General features: G+C 39.0%; 1 protein-coding gene across 1 annotated transcript in view; it reads left to right on the top strand.

The window, feature by feature from the left end:
• TENM1 (teneurin transmembrane protein 1) overlaps nucleotides 1-20099 on the top strand; it is a 786103-nt gene that overhangs the window by 626792 nt on the left and 139212 nt on the right. Inside the window, exons 18-19 of the mRNA XM_036840114.1 lie at nucleotides 9718-9837; nucleotides 16368-16629. Coding sequence (XP_036696009.1) covers nucleotides 9718-9837; nucleotides 16368-16629 — 382 coding nt within the window. The remainder of the gene's footprint in view (nucleotides 1-9717; nucleotides 9838-16367; nucleotides 16630-20099) is intronic.

Below are 20099 nucleotides of genomic sequence, written 5' to 3'. Positions count from 1 at the left end.
GAGAGCTCATAGCATTCATCTATATGTTAGATGATCTTGGCAAGAATGTTTCCTGCCACCTGGACCCTTCTGCAGCAGCTTATCACACAATCCAGAGCCTGGCTGTCACTTTTAGGGCCCACTGAATCAAGATTCTGTGGCATTGTGTGAAACAGAAAGGTAGAACAAACCTTTCTCAAGGAATTACTACATACTGGTTATTGTACCAGGTTTTACTGATAAATGGATGGGGTGCCTGTCCTTCAGGAATACATTGAGAAAAAGTGAATACCTCAGACAAACTGAATGGCCTCTAGAAAGAGAAATCAGCAACAGCCCTCGACCATTTAAGTCATGAAAAGAATTTAAAAAAATAGCAGATTGTCATCAATTAGTGTTGACCCTAAAAGAAATCAGATACGTAGAAACCACATCCTGATTTGGAATTATGAAAAAGAAGAGGTAAGGAAAGCTTATATTTTAGAATATTTATAAGGAAATGCAGTGCTATTACAATATTAAAGCATTCATTGAGTTAACATTCACAGTCTATGTACAGGTATCCCCCAGAAGGCCTGTACCTAATCATTCATAATTTTGCTGAGGAACAAATTTGAATTCATATGCTTTGTGTTTAACTTTCTCATGAATCTAGTAGTTAAGGACCTCCAAGTATACTTACTAATGGCAAATCTTTGTGTATTTTTAATCTTAAGAATGTGAAAGACATTATATCAGGTACACAACTAGGGGCTGATAAACACACAATGCAACAATTGCTGAATAAATTGAATAAACTAAGGACTGGGGGAAGCTCTTTCTAAGGCATCAGCACCTGCAAATCTATCTTGTGTTCACCTTCCTTTCTAAAGTGAGGCACTGCACATAACCTGCCCACATTTGGAAAAGGGACCCAAGAGTGGTTTGGCTCTGCCATGATTCCTTGTGAGCCTGTCTGTCTTCCCATGTTGCTTTTCCTAAGCAACCTCCTTTGCTTATCACTTCTGTAGTTGTCCCAAGTGAGAAGTAAGATTGTTGCTACTTGCTAATAAAACACTTTGATCTCATTTATGTGAAAGGTGTTACATGTGTGAAGATGGGATGTCCTGATTTTCAGACAACTATTTTGTCTAATGCTAAAGTTCAGGAAACATGTTCAAGACATTTAAAAACTTACAAAGTGCTGAAGGTTCCAAGATTTATAGTGCTGACTAGCTCCTGAAATCAGCAGTCAACACCTAAAGGTACCAAAAAAGAAAGAATGTGTGACTTTCACTTCTTTGCAAATGCTCTTGGGCAAAGAAATCTGAGCACAAATCTTTCAAAAGCTGCTCAATTGATTATTTGTGATATTTTGAAACTCAGATGTTCTGAGGTGCTTAATAATGGTGATTAGTAATACCAGTAGCTGTCTACAGCTTATCTCGGTGTGAATAGGTGTCTTCTAATATTTTATCTATCTTACTTACTGCTCAATTAGGATTGAAATTCGAAAGGCTCAAGTCCTTAATACCTACTTCTCAGCCATACGATTTGCTTGCAGTGACTCTAGCTAGTTCTGTCATCTTGTCCCTGGAGAGGGCAGAGTCAATGCAAGTCTAGGGAGAAAGAACGAATGACATCTTGTGGTGCATCTCCACCATACACCCTGCACGTAGAAAGTGCTCAGCAGCTGGTAAATGTCTACAAAGTAGTGACATCCTATGGATAGCGCCATCTTTGTGGGTGAGCACTTTCTTTTCATCTGTAGCCACATTATTTACATCTTGACTAAAAAAATCTACAGCTTAGGCCATTTAGAGTCGAGGTCAAAAGACGTCCACCATTTCTACCACTTACTAGCTGCGTTATCTTGAGCAATTTTTCAAGTATTTGGCCGGCCAATGAACAGAAGGAGCAAAGATAGCTTCTTTTTTTTTTAATGGATGGGCAGTTAATTGAACCCAGTGTTTATATTTAATTTATTTATTTTTATTTATGGCTGTGTTGGGTCTTCGTTTCTGTGCGAGGGCTTTCTCTAGTTGCGGCAAGTGGGGGCCACTCTTCATCGCGGTGCACGGGCCTCTCACTATCGCGGCCTCTCTTGTTGCGGAGCACAGGCTCCAGACGCGCAGGCTCAGTAGTTGTGGCTCACGGGCCTAGTTGCTCCGCGGCATGTGGGATCCTCCCAGACCAGGGCTCGAACCCATGTGCCCTGCATTGGCAGGCAGATTCTCAACCACTGCGCCACCAGAGAAGCCCCTTGAGCAATTTTTTTAACCTCTCTGAATGTGTTTCCTCATTTTTTAAAACAGGCTAATAGTAGTACCTACTCAGGGTTATATTGATGGTAAGTGAAATAAAATAAGGAAAGTGCCTGGCATGGTACCTGGCTCATAGTAAGTGCTTAATATCTTATTTATACAAACACACACACACACACACACACACACACACACACACACACACACACACACATATATATATATATTATATATATAGGGTACATAATAGAATATAATTTGAAAGGTCCAGTTCAAAAGACAATCACTTTACTGGGTTACTTTACTGTTACAGCATCTTTGTGAGGTGACTGGGGATAAGACAGGGAAGAACTATCACTCTCACTTTCCATAAGGAACAAAGGAGGCTGAGAGTAATCCCATTTCTTAGGAAAAGTCACATCGATGATTATTAACAAGCCAGAGCTAGAACTGGCGTGGACAGTTAGGCCACACTTTTTCCTCCTGGAGGGAAGAGTAATCCATGGCCAGGCTATAGCCAACAAGACAGACTTGCCCTGTATTTAACGACTATCCATTATTTGAAGGGCAGATTCACAGAGAAGTGACAGGAAAGGTTAATGAGGTTAACAAAACCCCATAAGGCTGATTACAAAGATAAACCATTTGAGTAATGTGGAAAACAGGACAAAAACAAACCAACCAAAAAAATAAAATAAAACTTGAGACTATTCAAGAGTTGCATGGCCTTCCAGGGCAAATATTTCAGGATTCAAATTCTGGACAAAAATAATCATGTGTCTAAATGAAGCAAACTGGCACTTCTGCAGTCCTGAAAATGTGACTGTGTTGTCAGTTTTCTTATTGCTTCAAAACACTTGATCTTTTTCCCATTACTTCGGGGATTTCAGGCATCCAAAGCAAGCCTACTTTTGACAAGCAATTACCAGGGCAGATGGGAAAATAGGCACCCTACCTCAGGGTGAGTGCCCCCATTTTGTTTTACTTGAAACATCACTAGCCATGAGGAAAATAATTCTGCTTAAAAAGCTATCTGCATTTGCAATAGCACCACCTTTCCCAAAGTCCTAGAATGTTGATGGGTAATGCTCCCAGCTGCTTTTAATGTTACCCATTTGGTAGGTATTATTTATTTGGGCTAGTGACCAACTGAGTAGGATTAAATCAGCCTGCTCTATTTAACTAAAAACTAATGAGATTTTATTGGGTTTGCATATGAACATTCACTGCATTCACATTTTCAGAACGTGAAAACAGGTTTATGCTATAGAAGTAAATGTTTTCATGGTACTGTACCAGCTTAGATAACATACATCAAAAAAAAACTAGCATGTGATGTGTGGAAACCCCCAAAATATCTGAATGTTAGAACTCTCAAATGTATTTGAGTTATGAAATACCAAGTTGTAATTACATGGTTGTACATAAAGGAATAATGGGGTTAGTGTTCATAAATTAAGCATTTGAGGAGGACTATTCATTCATTCTTTCCAATCACAGGGGTACTATTTAATTCCCTGAAGTAGTCAATTATCAGACAAAACTCTCATGATAAGAAGGTCATAATTCACAATCCAGAATGCTGGCTTCTAATAAATGAACTGTTACACAGGAACCTCAAAGTGGTCTCTGAAACCCTTGAAGTAGTGCTGTGGGATAGGCTGGAAGTATTTTACAACTCCATATAAAAATATTTGAGTTGAAATTCGATGGAGCTTTCTTGAGCACATGCTGTATACACCAGGCACTGGGAAGGACAGAGGAAAATCATACCGTCCTTACCCTGGAGTGACTATCTAATAAGAAAGACAGACCTATAACTCTCATCCAAGGCAGGCTATGACAAGTGCGATAGCACAGATGTGAGCACTAATGAGAATAATAGGGCTGGGGAAGAAATTAACATTTATTTGGGACAGATAAATCAGGTTAAGACATATTTTTCCATTTCATAATCTCTGGGTTTGAAGGGATCCTACAGTTCATCTTGTAGTCCAACCACCACTTTGTCATGACAGTTTCAACATGACTCCCCAAACTGCAGTTTTGCAAACCCTATTCCAGAGGTTTGTATGGAAGTATTAAAAATTCATGCCTCACAGATTTCATAATGGTGAGATTGTGAACCAGTTGGTGACTTGCCTGCCTTTATACATATGGTTTATGCCTCCTGGCTCCTTCCTCAGGAGTTCATACACCTTAATTGGCTGAGTATATACTGTTTTTGCTTTCCCTAAAGTTCTGTCTTCAGCAGCATCAACATCACTTGGGAACTTGCAAGAAATGCAAATTCTCAGGCCCCACTCCAGACCTGTGAATCAGAAACTCTGGAGGGCAGGCCCAGCAGTCTGTGTTTTAACAAGGCTTCCAGGTGATTCTGGTGCATGATCAAGTTTGAGAGTCACTGGTGTATACGAGAGAAAGATAAACCAGAAAGGACTGAGGACCAATACTACAGTCCCCAAATTACACTCTTAAAAGAAGATCCTTTATTCATCGTGTGCCACGGTGGATAAGAGGGCATCATAAGCCCTTTGTCCCAACTGCTCAGAGGTATTTGCATTCCAGTAGCGCGCCCAGAAGCAGCAGTGATTTAGCCCAAATGACACAATCTACAGCTGTGGAACGTTACGGTATAATAAGCCCGCGGAGAAGATGTCAGGAGAACCATGAAACCACACCTCATATGCAGCAGGTTTCTGTCCCTTGGAGATTTGAACCAACTGACAACTCATAGAGGAATTTACAGGGCAGGATTCCAACGCCACAGAGCAGAGGATTCACGTAGCCTCTCTCAGCCCAGTCCTTCTCAATGCTATCTCTTGACCAGAGCTGTCAGCTGTGGAAAGGATTTCATCTGTTCCTGTGGAAAAAACAACCTAACCTGTCCACCTGCTGCTAGATACCCTGCTGGCCAGGTCCTTGATTGTGAATGTTACCCTTCAAAGGTTGCTTATGCTCCTGTTAGCAACAAAAGCAAATAGCTGTAACTTCCCTAGCCCTTGAGCCTCATCTTCCTTACGAAAGATTTTAATCAGAAATACCATGCAGTAAATTACATCTTCTTTCAGCAATTTAGTTTTCAGCCTTGTTTTTCAAACCAACTTTTGTGCTTGAGGTTAATGTTTTTTGCCTGCGGTGTTGAATGAATATTGGAAATTTGACACCGAAGACAAAAGACAACAAAGGGAAGAGGAAAATGAAACCAAGAATTTATTGAAGGCTAGGGATAATTTGACTATGCCACGAAAATAGCAAATACAGAATGAATTAGACCTTTTGCGTCAGAACTGTCTAACAAGCAGCTTGTTAGTTAAATAAGGCTCTCGGTAAAGTGTATTCTGACTTGCATTTCCCAAGATGCCCTGTTCTTCAGACCAAGCTCCAAACACCTAGAGGATTCAGCATTTAGTTAAAGGGAGAAGCAGTTCCTCTGAGGTTGCTGCTTTAGCATAGTGACAGCAGGTAGACAGCTTGGCCTGTATTATCCAGAGAACAAGAAAAGAGACACTTGTGAGGGGTGATCTTCTCCATACATGTTTTTAAAGTCACATTGGACACGTTCATCCAAGTTCAAGTTATCTTCCTCTAACCCACAATAGCAGGGAGAAGTCCTTGTTTTTAGAGGTTCAGGGAAGCAAAATATCCCATCCAAGTCTGTGGATCAAAGAAGGAGAGCCCCGGGCAAAGATGGAAAGCATGCAGTACCCGCCATTGAGAGTACACAAACACACACACACAACCAACACAAAAGACAGTCACACTGGGCACATACCTGCTCTACACATGTGCAGGGCCAGCCTCATGATAGTCCAGACAGTAGCTTCTGTAATCTAGTTTGAAAGGTTCAGAAGAGTTCCGTATATTATTTAATTGAAAAAGTTTCAGGAAAAGACAGGTCCTTAAAGGTTTAGGACTCACGTTGAACTTTTTCATGTGGCAAAAGTTTAAGAGTTCAAGATGTTTCCTCAGGACAGACCAAGGACAGGCCAAGTATGGCTGCCTCACTTAAAGGGTGATGTGAAGAAGCTGGACAGGAAACAGGGAGGCACCGCAATTGGGCATGACAAAAAACACGGAAAGTAGGAGTGTGGGATTACCGAAGACAGACCCCAGCCATAGACGCCTCACTACTTCAGCAAGGATCTAACCTAGGAAAAAGGTGAATTATGCAGGCCACCTTGGATATTGGAAACGTAAACAAACAGATTATACACATGGGGGAGAAAGTATATTTTAGTGGTTGCGTAAACCAGGAAAAATAAAGCAGATACAAGGCTACCACCCACAATTATGAAGAAAATTGAGTTTAGAAGCTAGAGCACAGAAAGTGGCAGTTGTGCTGTACGAAGTGGCACAGTACACCATATCTGCCAAGACAATATCTAAAGGTTCCCTAAGGGCCATCTGGAGCTGGAGTAGCCTGCGGAGAGCTTGCCTGAGAAGATTTGTTTCCTAGGTTTCTGCATGCAGTGCCAATCCAAATTACTGCCAATTTAAAAAGACTAATACTGTCCCGAAATTTAGACAACTTATACTGATGCAGGATGACTGATGTTGGTCAAAGATTATAGTAAGTACTAGTAACCCAGGAATGAAAGGAGCTAAGAGTTATTCTTGTGAAAAATGGATGACATGGAGTGTGTAAATAATGGAAGCAAATGCAGCAAGATACAGGGAATCTTAGAACATTTAAAGTCTAATACATTACAAAGGGAGTTCAATGCTGATAAATGTAGAAGAATAAGTTTTATGGGGCGTTATCATATGCTGTAAGTTGGTGTGGATCATAAAATATGAGGAATAAAAAAAGTAGGGGAGTTGAAAGACAAGTCTGCGCATTATTTATGAATGATGAGTGAAACGAATGAGAAGAAGAACAGGTAGACAATGTCTTGAATAATGATGACTTTGATGAGTCGTTATCACACAAATCTGTGTGCTTCATAAAATATGAGGAATATTAAAGAGCAGAGGAGTCAAAAGACAAGTCTACTCAGAATGAGATACAGAATGAAGGAAGAGAAGAATACAAGAGAAGTGCACAGAATAATGATGACTTTTATGAGACTTTCACTCACCAGCCTGGATCCTTCATAAATATAAGCTGTATAGAAAATAAAAGAACAGCAAAGAGAAGAGACAGGTCTGTGTCTGTCGTAAAATATGAGCAAATAACGTCAACTAGGCTTGACAAAATAAAAACAAAAATAATTGAGCCTAGTACAGCTGTGGGAAGACACAATGTCTAGATTAATGTGAACAAATAAAATAAGCGGGTGTAGAATTGTCTTGCCAATAGGCAATCAGCGACCACCTGAGTAGGCATCATTGTTGAAAAGCCCACCTTGTTAACTGGTAAAGCCTTGGCAAGTTCATAATTACCCCCTACCACACCCCCCCAAAAGCCATCAGCACATAGGGCTCAGGAAGCAATGTTGAACTGATCTTCAAATGAAGGTGGCCTCACTAATGCACGTCTCTTCTCAGCCCCTCTGGCTCCGATCCCTAGGTAGTTTGCAGGAGATTTTCTCAGCTGGTTTCTACTTAATCTATACCCAGTTTGTCAAATTTTGCTTTGTAAAGACCTTCAAAATGTTACTGTATAAAGCTAGAGACATCCTTCTCTTTTCATGTCTTGTTACATTGGATTTAGAACCAGGGACCAGATCTGTCAGGATTAGTTCAAAATCCAGAACTCGGTGACTTTCAAATATCTTCTCTATTAGAACAAATGGGATTTCAAAATCTCACAATTTCAAAATCTCCCCAAAAAGGAACTGGAAGAATCAGACAAGGCAAAGCAAGTGCCAGTGTGCCATTTGCATGCCATTCAGAACCATTATTTACAGAATTCATAAGATGGACAGCTCATTGGAAAGAAGAAACCCACTAATTTATGTCAGACCTAGGAATGTCGGTCTGAAGAGCTCAATAAAGACACTAATAGCAACAATTATACTAGCTTAGCTTTGTGCAATACTTAATGGCTTATAGTTTGTGTTGGGGGAAGGCTTTAGGTGATGCAGGATAAATCCTATCAGTATAACATATCCCAGTTCCTCTGATTGCAATAGAATTTAGTAGTGATGTTTATTGGCTATAACATATAACACAAGCTTTGGCTGGTAACTGTCTTTTGCTTTTTCACAGTTTTTTTTTTTCTCTTGAACGATCTTTGTGGCCAAGAGCCTTTAGACACATTGCCTTGACTTGCTGATTGAAAGAATGTATAATGCCAGGGTGGAATTATTATGGTTACTTTGGAAAGTCATGTTTGCCCAAATAACATGGCCCCTTTTAATCCAAGATTGAGCTTGCCTGGATACCCTGAATCTCACTTGGTGAAAAAAATGACATTAATGCCCTAGGAAAAATCATTGACCCTGCCCAACCTCTTCAACCCTACCAGCTCCAGCTATAAAATGCACGTTCTAGAGCTCAGGGCTGCCAAGGCTAGGACTGGACTCTGGTGAGAACCCCTTCCCCCCAACCCCAATAACAACAGACAAGTGAAAAATCTGTGCTTGGGGGTTGCCCCTGGGCCTTCTTAACTGCCAAGCTCCTAAACTTTGTTACAACTTGTTGGCCAAGCTAGAGCTGAAAGTATACTCCTTTTAGTGGACTATATCCCTGGGAGACAGCTCTGTTAAGGGCTAGTCTAATGGAATCCCCTTATTTGGTAAAGATGAAACTCGTTTGTTTAAAGGGAAAATCTCCTGAAATATTTTATTTCAATCGGGCCAGAGAAACATGGTACTATATAGTCAGGGACCATGTCTTTTTTGCAGACTTTAACTGTTAAAATTTGCCCAACTAAGTCTGCTTTTTTTTTTTAAATTATTTTTCCAGAAAAAGCAATTTGGCAATATGTATTAAGAGCCTTAAAAGTGTTCACACCTATGTATGTAAATGCATAGAAAATGCCCTCAACAAAATGATATTGCTGATTACCTCTGGGGAGAAGACCAGGAACTGGGAGGGAGGTGGTCAGCAGGGACTTTAGTCATGTCTACAGTGTATTTATGTATTAGCTAATTTTCATTTTAATTAATTTTAATAAGAGAAAAGTATCTTTCCACGACTAGGACTATCTCCCAAGGAAATAATAAGAAATTCAATGTAGAAAAAAATAAGAAACAGCTAAATATCCTAAAATAGGGAATGGATTAAACAAGGAATACTGTTTTAGGGCTATATTATCTAATATGAAAATGATATATTAAGGAATTTCTAATTACATTGGACAATGTTAATAATATACTGCCATCTTAAAAATATCAGGATTCAGAACTATACCGAGTATAATCCCAATTTTTATTGGTAAAAAAAGACATTCATACCATCACCAAAATGTTATTAGAAGTTACTACTCGTTAGTGACATTATTGTTTTCTTTGTTATACTGAACTGTGTTTTCCAAACTTTCTCCAACTTGGCTTCTAGAATCTAGTTTCAGCATGCTTTTATATTTGCCTTTGATCTTGTGTTGCAGGCGTGCTTGTGTGATCCGAGGCCAAGTGATGGCTGTAGATGGAACCCCTCTAGTAGGGGTGAATGTTAGTTTCTTGCACCACAGTGATTATGGGTTTACCATCAGCCGGCAAGATGGAAGGTATGTCAATATTGCTTCTGATCGTTGTGCGGGCCAAATACCGACTTCTAGCCATGAGTCAAACTAGGGCTCAAGTGATACAGTGTTTATAAGCCCATCTTCCTTCAAGCTGTATCTAAAAAAGTCATTGGTGTTATTTATTTCTTCTATTCCCCATCTAAATCAAACCAAGTTTATCTTCTAACCAGCCCTGTACTATTACTGTCAAGTCTTCCTGAAACCCTGGCCATGTGGAAAGTTGTCTACCCTTCACCTAAGGCTTCATCATTTATAAATCCAGATTCAAAATCCAGTGAGATGATGCAGGTAATAAAGCATTGAACACCTAGGCTGTTCTTTCCATGATAGCCTCAAAATATTTCAGAGATAAAGTTGTCCAAAAGTTTTCTTCCAAAGGTATACAATTCAACCACATTAAGACATTAAAAGAAAAAAAAAATGTGTCCTCCCTAGACTGCCTATTTTACTAGTGGCTATAACAGGTCGAAAAGCATGGCCAGCTTAACCAATTTCCCTTGGTGTCTATATAACCATAGTGATTTAACCTTAAGCACCAACCACCAAGCTGCTCTCTAAGGGCTTCCCCAGGTTCTCAGAGACCTGGAAAGCAAGACCACTAGTTAAATCTTTTCCTCCTGGAAAAGGATTTGCTCACAAAAACATTTTTGTTGCCATCCTTTAGGTAGACATTTGTTTAGAATATTTGAGTCAATAGGCCCATGTGTCCAGTTTAAAGGTACCTATTTATGATTCTCAGGAACATTGTAATGATGGCTTTGAGGTGCCCTAGTCTCCAGGTGGCTACCCTTGAAATGTCCTACTCATAACAAGCCGCTTCAGTACTCATATAAAGAGACCTGTTGCCTTGAAGCTTTATCACAGTGTGAGAGACTATGTCATTTCAAGAACCTAAAATCAGACCTTATTATTAGTCCTAGCCACTTCAGAATTGTTAATTGTTCAACTTGGGCTATGCTGAATTTATTTTTTCAACTGCCTTTCAAGAAAAGGCTTACAAAAAATAGTTAAAGAAGATAATAAGGAAGAATTTTAACCTACTTAAGAAAAACTTTTTAAGATTTTAGCAAATTATATGAATTATTTGTATGTAAATTATATTGCTAATTAGTAATGAGCCGTCTATTCATTATAACAAGCTCAGCAGAACTACTCTGGGAGCATCTAGTCTGAATATATGTATATATATATGTATATATATATATGTATGCAATAAAAACTGTTTCCTTTCAAATATTCTATAATCAGAGCTCTCTACTAGTTCAAATGGACTTTTCTCTCAATTAGATTGAATGATGGAATTTTGGTAGTTCATGCACCAGTAGCTGGTACAGAAAACTGGCCTCTCCCTTGCCAGCAGGTTCAACCATGTGCCAGAAATTGAGAAATGGATTATTTCTTTAAATAGAATATGCCCTCAGGGACATTTGGCTTCTCATGGAGAAATGATGGGCCTTAGGTTTTTTAGCTTGTGTACAAAGGTTTCAGTGAATTATTCGATATTCACAAAAGAACCTAAAAGAAATGTGATGTCTAAAAAGTCTATAAATTTTCTGTTTCCAGTTTACAGAAAGCATTAAAGGGGGACAATTTTTGTTGTTATTTTTGTGCTTTTAATCTTAAGTAAAATGCCAGGACCCTCCCACTGAGCTCACTGTGAGAACTAGGTTTATATAGATGACAGACACTAGCCAGAGTCCCCTCTGGCAGTAACTCTTCCCTCAGGCTCCACAAAGGGTGTAGGCATTCAAAATATGTGCCCCAAATGCCAACCAGACAGTCCCACTATCATCTCTTAGACATAAAGTGAGTGTGATGAGAGTTTCCATTTATATGTCTCTGCTGGTTGCTACCTCAGATTGAGTTAAGTACATTTCAAAAGTAGAATATCATAGGGAAACTACAGATCTTCCTCAGTTTATGATGGGATTACATCCCGATAAATCCATCGTAAGTTGAAAATATTTTAAGTTGAAAATGCATTTAATACACCTAACCTACCAAGCATCATAGCCTAGTCTAACCTACCTTAAATGTGCTCAGAACATTTCCATTAGCCTACAGTTGGGCAATATCATGTAACACGAAGCCTGTTGTAATAAAGTATTGAATATCTCATGTAATTGATTGAATACAGAACTGAAAGTGAAAAACAGACTGGTTGCGTGAGTACAGAAGAGTTGTAGGCATATCAGTTATTTACCCTCGTGATCACGTGGCCGACAGAGCTGTGGCGCGCTGCGCTGCCCAGCACCACGAGAGAGTTTCTATCGCATATCGCTAGCCCAGGAAAAGATCAAAATTCAAAGTATGGTTTCTACTGAATGCTTATCGCTTTTGCACCATCATAAAGTTGAAAAACCCTAAGTCAAACCATTGTAACTTGGGGACCATCTGTATACCTGAGGGCAAAAGGATTATAGAAAGGTTGAGGTTAGCATTTAGATACCTAGTAGACAGGGTGTAATATGCAAACTGCTGTAAAGTTCTGGCTTTCTGTCTCCCAAATCTCAATCCCACCTCTCTGCCACTGTGCCTGTTGTTCCCATCAATGGTATCACTGCTTTGGGTTAAGTTATTGACTCTTTCAAACTCCCTGTTATATGCAAATATGTTATGGTGGCTGGAGAACTAATTACCCACATTATCATCCATCTGCACAAGTTAATTGACAACTTTCCCTAGGGAACCAGGAAAAGTCTAGGTCATGAGACCAAAGTGATGTATAAAAAGCAGAAGGAAGGATGGGAGTGGAAGACAGGTCCCTCTAAAAGTAAGAAGAGATTAGGTATGCAGATTGGGAGAGGCCAAAGTAGCAGAAAAGAAAAAAAAAAGGCAATTCTAAAGGAAAGATGATGTATGATTATCTACTGTATTCCTTGCATTTTCATACATATTCTATTTCATCCTCACAACAACTTTATGAGATAGGAATCATTATTATCATCCTCCCCATTTGGCAGATGAGAAAACTTATCCAAATTAACACAGCTAATAAGGGTAGAGCCAAAAGTTGAACCCAAGTAATCTTCCTCTTACCTTCTATGATTTACCACCTTCAACTTAGATATGTAACAGATGCTCATATTAATAGTTCAGCTAATGATAAGCAAAATAGGTGAAGCATTGACATTCTTAGAAGATTCTTGAGAGCATTAAAGGTCTCAAGAACTTTGTTCGGAAGACTTTGGAAGATGAAGAGAGGGCTTCCTCTGATTCCCCTCAAGATAAGAGTTTGTTCATTTATGGATACCATAAGGCAGAAATAAGCGTTTTACATAAGCTACAATAGTCTTCCATCTATGAATAGGACTGGTCTGACTTATTACGGATTAACAGTCTCCAAACAAATATGTCCTCTCCCTTGGGTGTTTTATGCTCACTCTCACGTGACTTTGTAACCTGTTCTTATTGACTCGTGCCAATGGAGACCATTTGTGGTGGGGGAAATCCCAAAGGAATTAATCATCCAGAGAGCATTCTATTGGGTATTGCAATAATTTAGATGGGTTGTTGGCTACAGATCCACCTTCCACCACCATGGCAATTAATGAGTCACCCAGACAGTGTTTACTATATATAATAGCTAGGTGGGAAGAGGAGAAATCAGTCAGGGTTCTGCAGAGAAACGGAACCTCTGTGTGTGTGTGTGTGTGTGTGTGTGTGTGTGTGTGTGTATGCATATATACATGTACATATACATGCATATGTGTGTATATACATATGTATATTATATATGTGTATATTATACATATACATGTATAATACATATTATACATATGTATTATATGTACATATGTATTGTAATATGTATAATACATATCATACATATATATATTATATATATGTATAATATATATATATATACAGTTGGCCCTTGAACAACATGGATTTGAACTGCACGGGTCCACGTGTGGATTTTTTTCAATAAATATGTATTACAGTACTACATGATTCGCAGTCTGTTGAATCCGTGGCTGTGGAACTGTGGACATGGAGGGCCAACTGTAAAGTTATAAGCAAATTTTCAACGTGCTTGGGGGGGACCCTAACCCCCACGTTGTTCAAGGGTTAACTGTATATAGAGAGAGGGAGAAAGAAAGAGATTTCAAGGAATTACTTATGTGATTGTGGGGATTGGCAACTCCAAAAACTGTAGGGTAAGCTAGCAGACTGGAATCTCTCGGCAAGGAGTAGATGCTACATCTGCAATCTTGAGGCAGAAATCCTTCTTCCTCTGAAAAACTTCAGTTTTGCTCTTTCAACTAATTGAATGAGGCCCTCCCACATTATCAAGGGTAATCCCCTTTACTTAAACTCAGCTAACTGTAGATATTAACCAGATCTACAAAATACCTCCCCAGCAACACCTAGATTAGTGTTTGATTAAATAACTGGGTACTGTAGCCCAACAAAGTTGACACATAAAACTAACCCAACACAGGACGCTTAGGGGAAGTTCCCAGGAGAACTTAAAACTCAGTATCTGCTTATGGAGATAATCAAAAACTGGCCTAGAGTTCATTTGAACTACAAGAGAAGACATCTGTAAATTTAATAGGGCAATGGATCTGATTTGAGAAGAAAGTTAATATTTGTTGAGTCACTACTATATGCTTGGCTCTTAAGTCTTTATCTTATTTACTCACTTATGGTAGTAGCTGAGTGATAGACCATATTAGCCCCATTTTACTAATGAGGAAACTGAAGTTCATGAGAGTTAAATAATTAGCCCAAAGACACAAAGTTAACATGGCAAAGCTGAGATTTGAACCCAGGTGTGTATGAAGCCAAAATCACATTCTTTCTACAAAACAAGAAGCCTGCCCTGTCTGCTTAATCTTTCTAGAAGTAGAGAATAATTGCCAGGTACATATGTTCTTGTTTGGGTAGTTTATTTTGTTTTTGTGTTTGCATTTGTTTTTGTTTTCAAATAAGTAAGCAGTTCAGTTTTAAGGAGTCAAGAGCTGAGGTTTGGGTGAAGCAAATAAACTTGCCCAAGGACACAGTTGAATCAGTGTAGAATGTGAACCAGAGAAAAGGTCTCTTGACAAGTAATGTAGGACTTTCCCTCACTACGCTTGCCTTAAACTGCTCCTGTATTATCATGAATTCAGCCTCTCTGTCTTAAACCATAAGCTGTATGGGGTTTTCTCTTTTTACGTCAAACCTAAATTATTTTCTAAAGCTAATGCAGTTCTTCAAATCCTCTTTTTGGAAACTGCCTTAATATTACAGCTACTTGACTGAAAAAGCAACAATAAAAAATACTGTATTAGCTATCCTTTGTTACTGTCCACTTATCTTTACATGAAAGATTTCTGCAACAGGACACAATTGGTAATACTATAATAAATATAATAAATGTCATATGAAGGGAGTGGTGAGATATCCATAATTAAGTCTGATTCACTATCAGAGCATTTTACCATTGAAAAGTGTTTTAAGAAAGTTCTTTTTTTTTTAACACACAGGATTGCTTACATCTCTCTCCTGTGGATTTAAGTTGCTTGAATATTAAGGAGCATCCATTGCCCTTTATCCATTTTTAAGATATAATGATAATAATTTATCATTATCTTGTACACATAGTATTTTATGCTTTTTGAATGCTTTCAAGTACATTATCTCAAAGACATCATTGTACTTAAAAGAGCAGGAAGGTAGAGCCATCTAGTGCAGAGTGAACTGAAATCTGAGTCTATTATGCTCCAACTGAAGAGTCATTTCAGAGACCACATCAAGAGATGGACTTACAGAAGAGGTAGTCTTGTTTAGTCAGAGATATGGAAGGAGTTGTCAGTGGAGATGGACAGGGTCCACTACAGACTTCCTTACAACAGGAAACGAAGAGGCATTCTAGAGCGAACCAGAAATCCTAAATCTAGAGTTCAAGTAGAATCAGGAGCCAAAGGGGGTAGCCAGATGTGGAGGGTTCAAGCATGGTATTGTTCAAGCAGATTTCACTGAACAAATTTCCTCAGCTGGTATCTCTCTCCAAATGCCATCTCAAAGACACCACCAGGTTTCTGACACTGTGTTGGTGACCGTGAACAAGGTATTTAACCTTTTGGCTCCTTACTTTTATTGAGTTACATTATAGGAATTTTTTTTAGGATGAATAATGCAGCATATTACAGATGTTGCTTAATGTTCAATGGCCATCTTTCAGTTCTCTCTAGCACAGGGAGGAGCAGTGATGTCAGATTTGGCTTTGCAGAAATACATGCAGTGATTTTGTTTAAGATAGCGTTAAAATTGATTTATAAATCCTAGGTGAATATCAACTGGTGATATGGAATTTTTTCTCAGAAGTCTACTGGATAGTGAAAAGAAGTCTCCATGGAATGAATATTTAGTTAGATGGAATAGAAGGAATAAAATAGAGAATACAAATGGATATAGTTGCGTCCCAAAAGAAGGAAAGAGCACTGAAATTACCTGTTTTTTAAACTTTAATTTTATTTTAGTTGTTCATTTGGTTGAAGCTATCTTCTGTTTTTCCTTCTCAGCTTTGACCTCGTAGCTGTCGGTGGTATCTCTGTCGTCTTAATCTTTGATCGGTCACCTTTCCTACCTGAGAAGAGGACACTCTGGTTGCCTTGGAATCAGTTTATTGTGGTGGAGAAAGTGACCATGCAGAGAGTTATATCAGACCCACCATCCTGCGATATCTCCAACTTTATCAGCCCAAACCCTATTGTGCTTCCTTCACCACTCACATCATTTGGAGGGTCCTGTCCAGAGAGGGGAACTATCGTTCCTGAGCTGCAGGTGGGTACATTGACCTTGAAAGTATAAAATCATAGTATCCATGGGGTGCTCAACAGTGCATAATGGCTAGATTCCTTTTCCTGGTACTCCTGCCAGCCCTATAATGTGCTGCCCTTCATTTTTCAGAGAAGCCTTCAAATGTAATCTCTCTGGCACACATTTGCAAGGTGATTGGCCGGGGCTATAAGGTGCTATCTCTGGCCATGGAACAAAGCAAGATGAACTAGCTCATGTCATGAGGATTAGACCCCAAACCTTGACCTGATGAACACTGTGCTCAAAAGAACAAAGCTTGTTGCCTCAATAGTGGTAACAGTATAATCAACGAGGTGGGACCATTTGTGGTTCTGAAATTAAAGCTCCTTAAGAAATCTAGTTTTCTTCCACTGTCTAATTTGCGTCCGCTGTCATTGTTCTTAGAAGTCATGACACCTCCTCTTGTTTAGCTGTGTTTCGTAAAGGTAGTTGTCAAGCCTGTGCATTTTGTCTAAAACTGCTTTTTAAGTGTTCACGATTTATAGTCAGAGGAAGACATTTTTGAAACTTCATATTCTAGGATTCCTGAGGATTTTTCTTTTCTTTTTTTTTTTAACATCTTTATTGGAGTATAATTGCTTTACACTGGTGTGTTAGTTTCTGCTTTATAACAAAGTGAATCAGTTATACATATACATATGTCCCCATATCTCTTCCCTCTTGCGTCTCCCTCCCTCACACCCTCCCTATCCCACCCCTCTAGGTGGTCACAAAGCACCGAGCTGATCTCCCTGTGCTGTGCGGCTGCTTCCCACTAGCTGTCTATTTTACGTTTGGTAGTGTATATATGTCCATGACACTCTCTCAGTTTGTCCCAGCTTACCCTTCCCCCTCCTGTATCCTCAAGGCCATTCTCTAGTAGGTCTGTGTCATTATTCCTGTCTTGCCCCTAGGTTCTTCATGACCATTTTTTTTTTTTTTTTTTTTTAGATTCCATATATATGTGTTAGCATACGGTATTTGTTTTTCTCTTTCTGACTTACTTCACTCTGTATGACAGACTCTAGGTCCATCCACCTCACTACAAATAACTCAATTTCATTTCTTTTTATGGCTGAGTAATATTCCATTATATATATGTGCCATATCTTCTTTATCCATTCATCTGTTGATGGACACTTAGGTTGCTTCCATGTCCTGGCTATTGTAAATAGAACTGCAATGAACATTTTGGTGCATGACTCTTTTTGAATTATGGTTTTCTCAGGGTATATGCCCAGTAGTGGGATTGCTGGGTCGTATGGTAGTTCTATTTTTAGTTTTTTAAAGAACCTCCATACTGTTCTTCATAGTGGCTGTATCAATTTACATTGCCACCAACAGTGCAAGAGGGTTCCCTTTTCTCCACACCCTCTCCGGCATTTATTGTTTGTAGATTTTTTGATGATGGCCATTCTGACCGGTGTGAGATGATAATCTCATTGTGGTTTTGATATGCTTTTCTCTAATGATTAATGATGTTGAGCATTCTTTCATATGTTTGTTGGCAATCTGTATATCTTCTTTGGAGAAATGTCTATTTAGGTCTTCTGTCCATTTTTGGATGGGGTTGTTTTTTTATTTTTGATATTGAGCTGCATGAGCTGCTTGTAAATCTTGGAGATTAATCCTTTGTCAGTTGCTTCATTTGCAAATATTTTCTCCCATTCTGAGGGTTGTCTTTTCATCTTGTTTATGGTCTCCTTTGCTGTGCAAAAGCTTTTAAGTTCCATTAGGTCCCATTTGTTTACTTTTGCTTTTATTTCCATTTCTCTAGGAGGTGGGTCAAAAAGGATCTTGCTGTGATTTATGTCATAGAGTGTTCTGCCTATGTTTTCCTCTAAGAGTTTGATAGTGTCTGGCCTTACATTTAGGTCTTTAATCCATTTTGAGTTTATTTTTGTGTATGGTGTTAGGGAGTGTTCTAATTTCATTCTTTTACATGTAGCTGTCCACTTTTCACAGCATCACTTATTGAACAGGCTGTCTTTTCTCCACTGTATATGCTTGCCTTCTTTATCAAAGATAAGGTGACCATATGTGCATGGGTTTATCTCTGGGCTTTCTATCCTGTTCCATTGATCTATATGTCTGTTTTTGTGCCAGTACCATACTGTCTTGATTACTGTAGCTTTGTAGTATAGTCTGAAGTCAGGGAGCCTGATTCCTCCAGCTCCGTTTTTCTTTCTCAAGATTGCTTTGGCTATTCGGGGTCTTTTGTGTCTCCATACAAATTCTGAAATTTTTTATTCTAGTTCTGTGAAAAATGCCATTGGTAGTTTGATAGGGATTGCACTGAATCTGTAGATTGCTTTGGGTAGTATAGTCATTTTCACAGTGTTGATTCTTCCAATCCAAGAACATGGTATACCTCTCCATTTATTTGTATCATCTTTAATTTCTTTCATCAGTGTCTTATAGTTGTCTGCATCCAGGTCTTTTGTCTCCTTAGGTAGGTTTATTCCTAGGTATTTTATTCTTTTTGTTGCAATGGTAAATGGGAGTGTTTTCTTAATTTCACTTTCAGATTTCTCATCATTAGTGTATAGGAATGCAAAAGAATTCTGTGCATTAATTTTGTATCCTGCTACTTCACCAAATTCATTGATTAGCTCTAGTAGTTTTCTGGTAGCATCTTTAGGATTCTCTATGTATAGTATCATGTCACCTGCAAACAGTGACAGCTTTACTTCTTCTTTTCCAATTTGGATTCCTTTTATTTCTTTTTCTTCTCTGACTGCTGTGGCTAAAACTTCCAAAACTATGTTGAACAATAGTGGTGAGAGTGGGCAACCTTGTCTTGTTCCTGATCTTAGTGGAAATTGTTTCAGTTTTTCACCATTGAGGACAATGTTGGCTGTGGGTCTGTCATATTTGCCCTTTATTATGTTGAGGAAAGTTCCCTCTATGCCTACTTTCTGGAGGGTTTTTATCATAAATGGGTGTTGAATTTTGTCGAAAGCTTTCTCTGCATCTATTGAGATGATCATATGGTTTTTCTCCTTCAATTTGTTAATATGGTGTATCACATTGGTTGATTTGCGTATATTGAACAATCCTTGCATTCCTGAGATAAACCCCGCTTGATCATGGTATATGATCCTTTTAATGTGCTGTTGGATTATGTTTGCTAGTATTTTGTTGAGGTTTTTTGCATCTGTGTTCATCAGTGATATTGGCCTGTAGTTTTTTTTGTAGCATCTTTATTTGGTTTTGGTATCAGGGTGATGGTGGCCTCGTAGAATGAGTTTGGGAGTGTTCCTCCCTCTGCTATATTTTGGAAGAGTTTGAGAAGGATAGGTGTTAGCTCTTCTCTAAATGTTTGATGGAATTCACCTGTGAAGCCATCTGATCCTGGGCTGCCACTTCCTGGCTGCGCCCCAGCCCAGCAGATCAGATGCGGCCGCACCCTCGTGGACGGTGGAAGCGGCAGCAAGCTAGAGCCCGCTTCGCAG

The sequence above is a fragment of the Balaenoptera musculus genome, chromosome X, assembly GCF_009873245.2.
Source record: "Balaenoptera musculus isolate JJ_BM4_2016_0621 chromosome X, mBalMus1.pri.v3, whole genome shotgun sequence".
Classification (NCBI taxonomy): Eukaryota; Metazoa; Chordata; class Mammalia; order Artiodactyla; family Balaenopteridae; genus Balaenoptera; species Balaenoptera musculus.
Note: the sequence above shows the minus strand (reverse complement) of the source record. Positions and strands in the feature narration are given on the sequence as shown.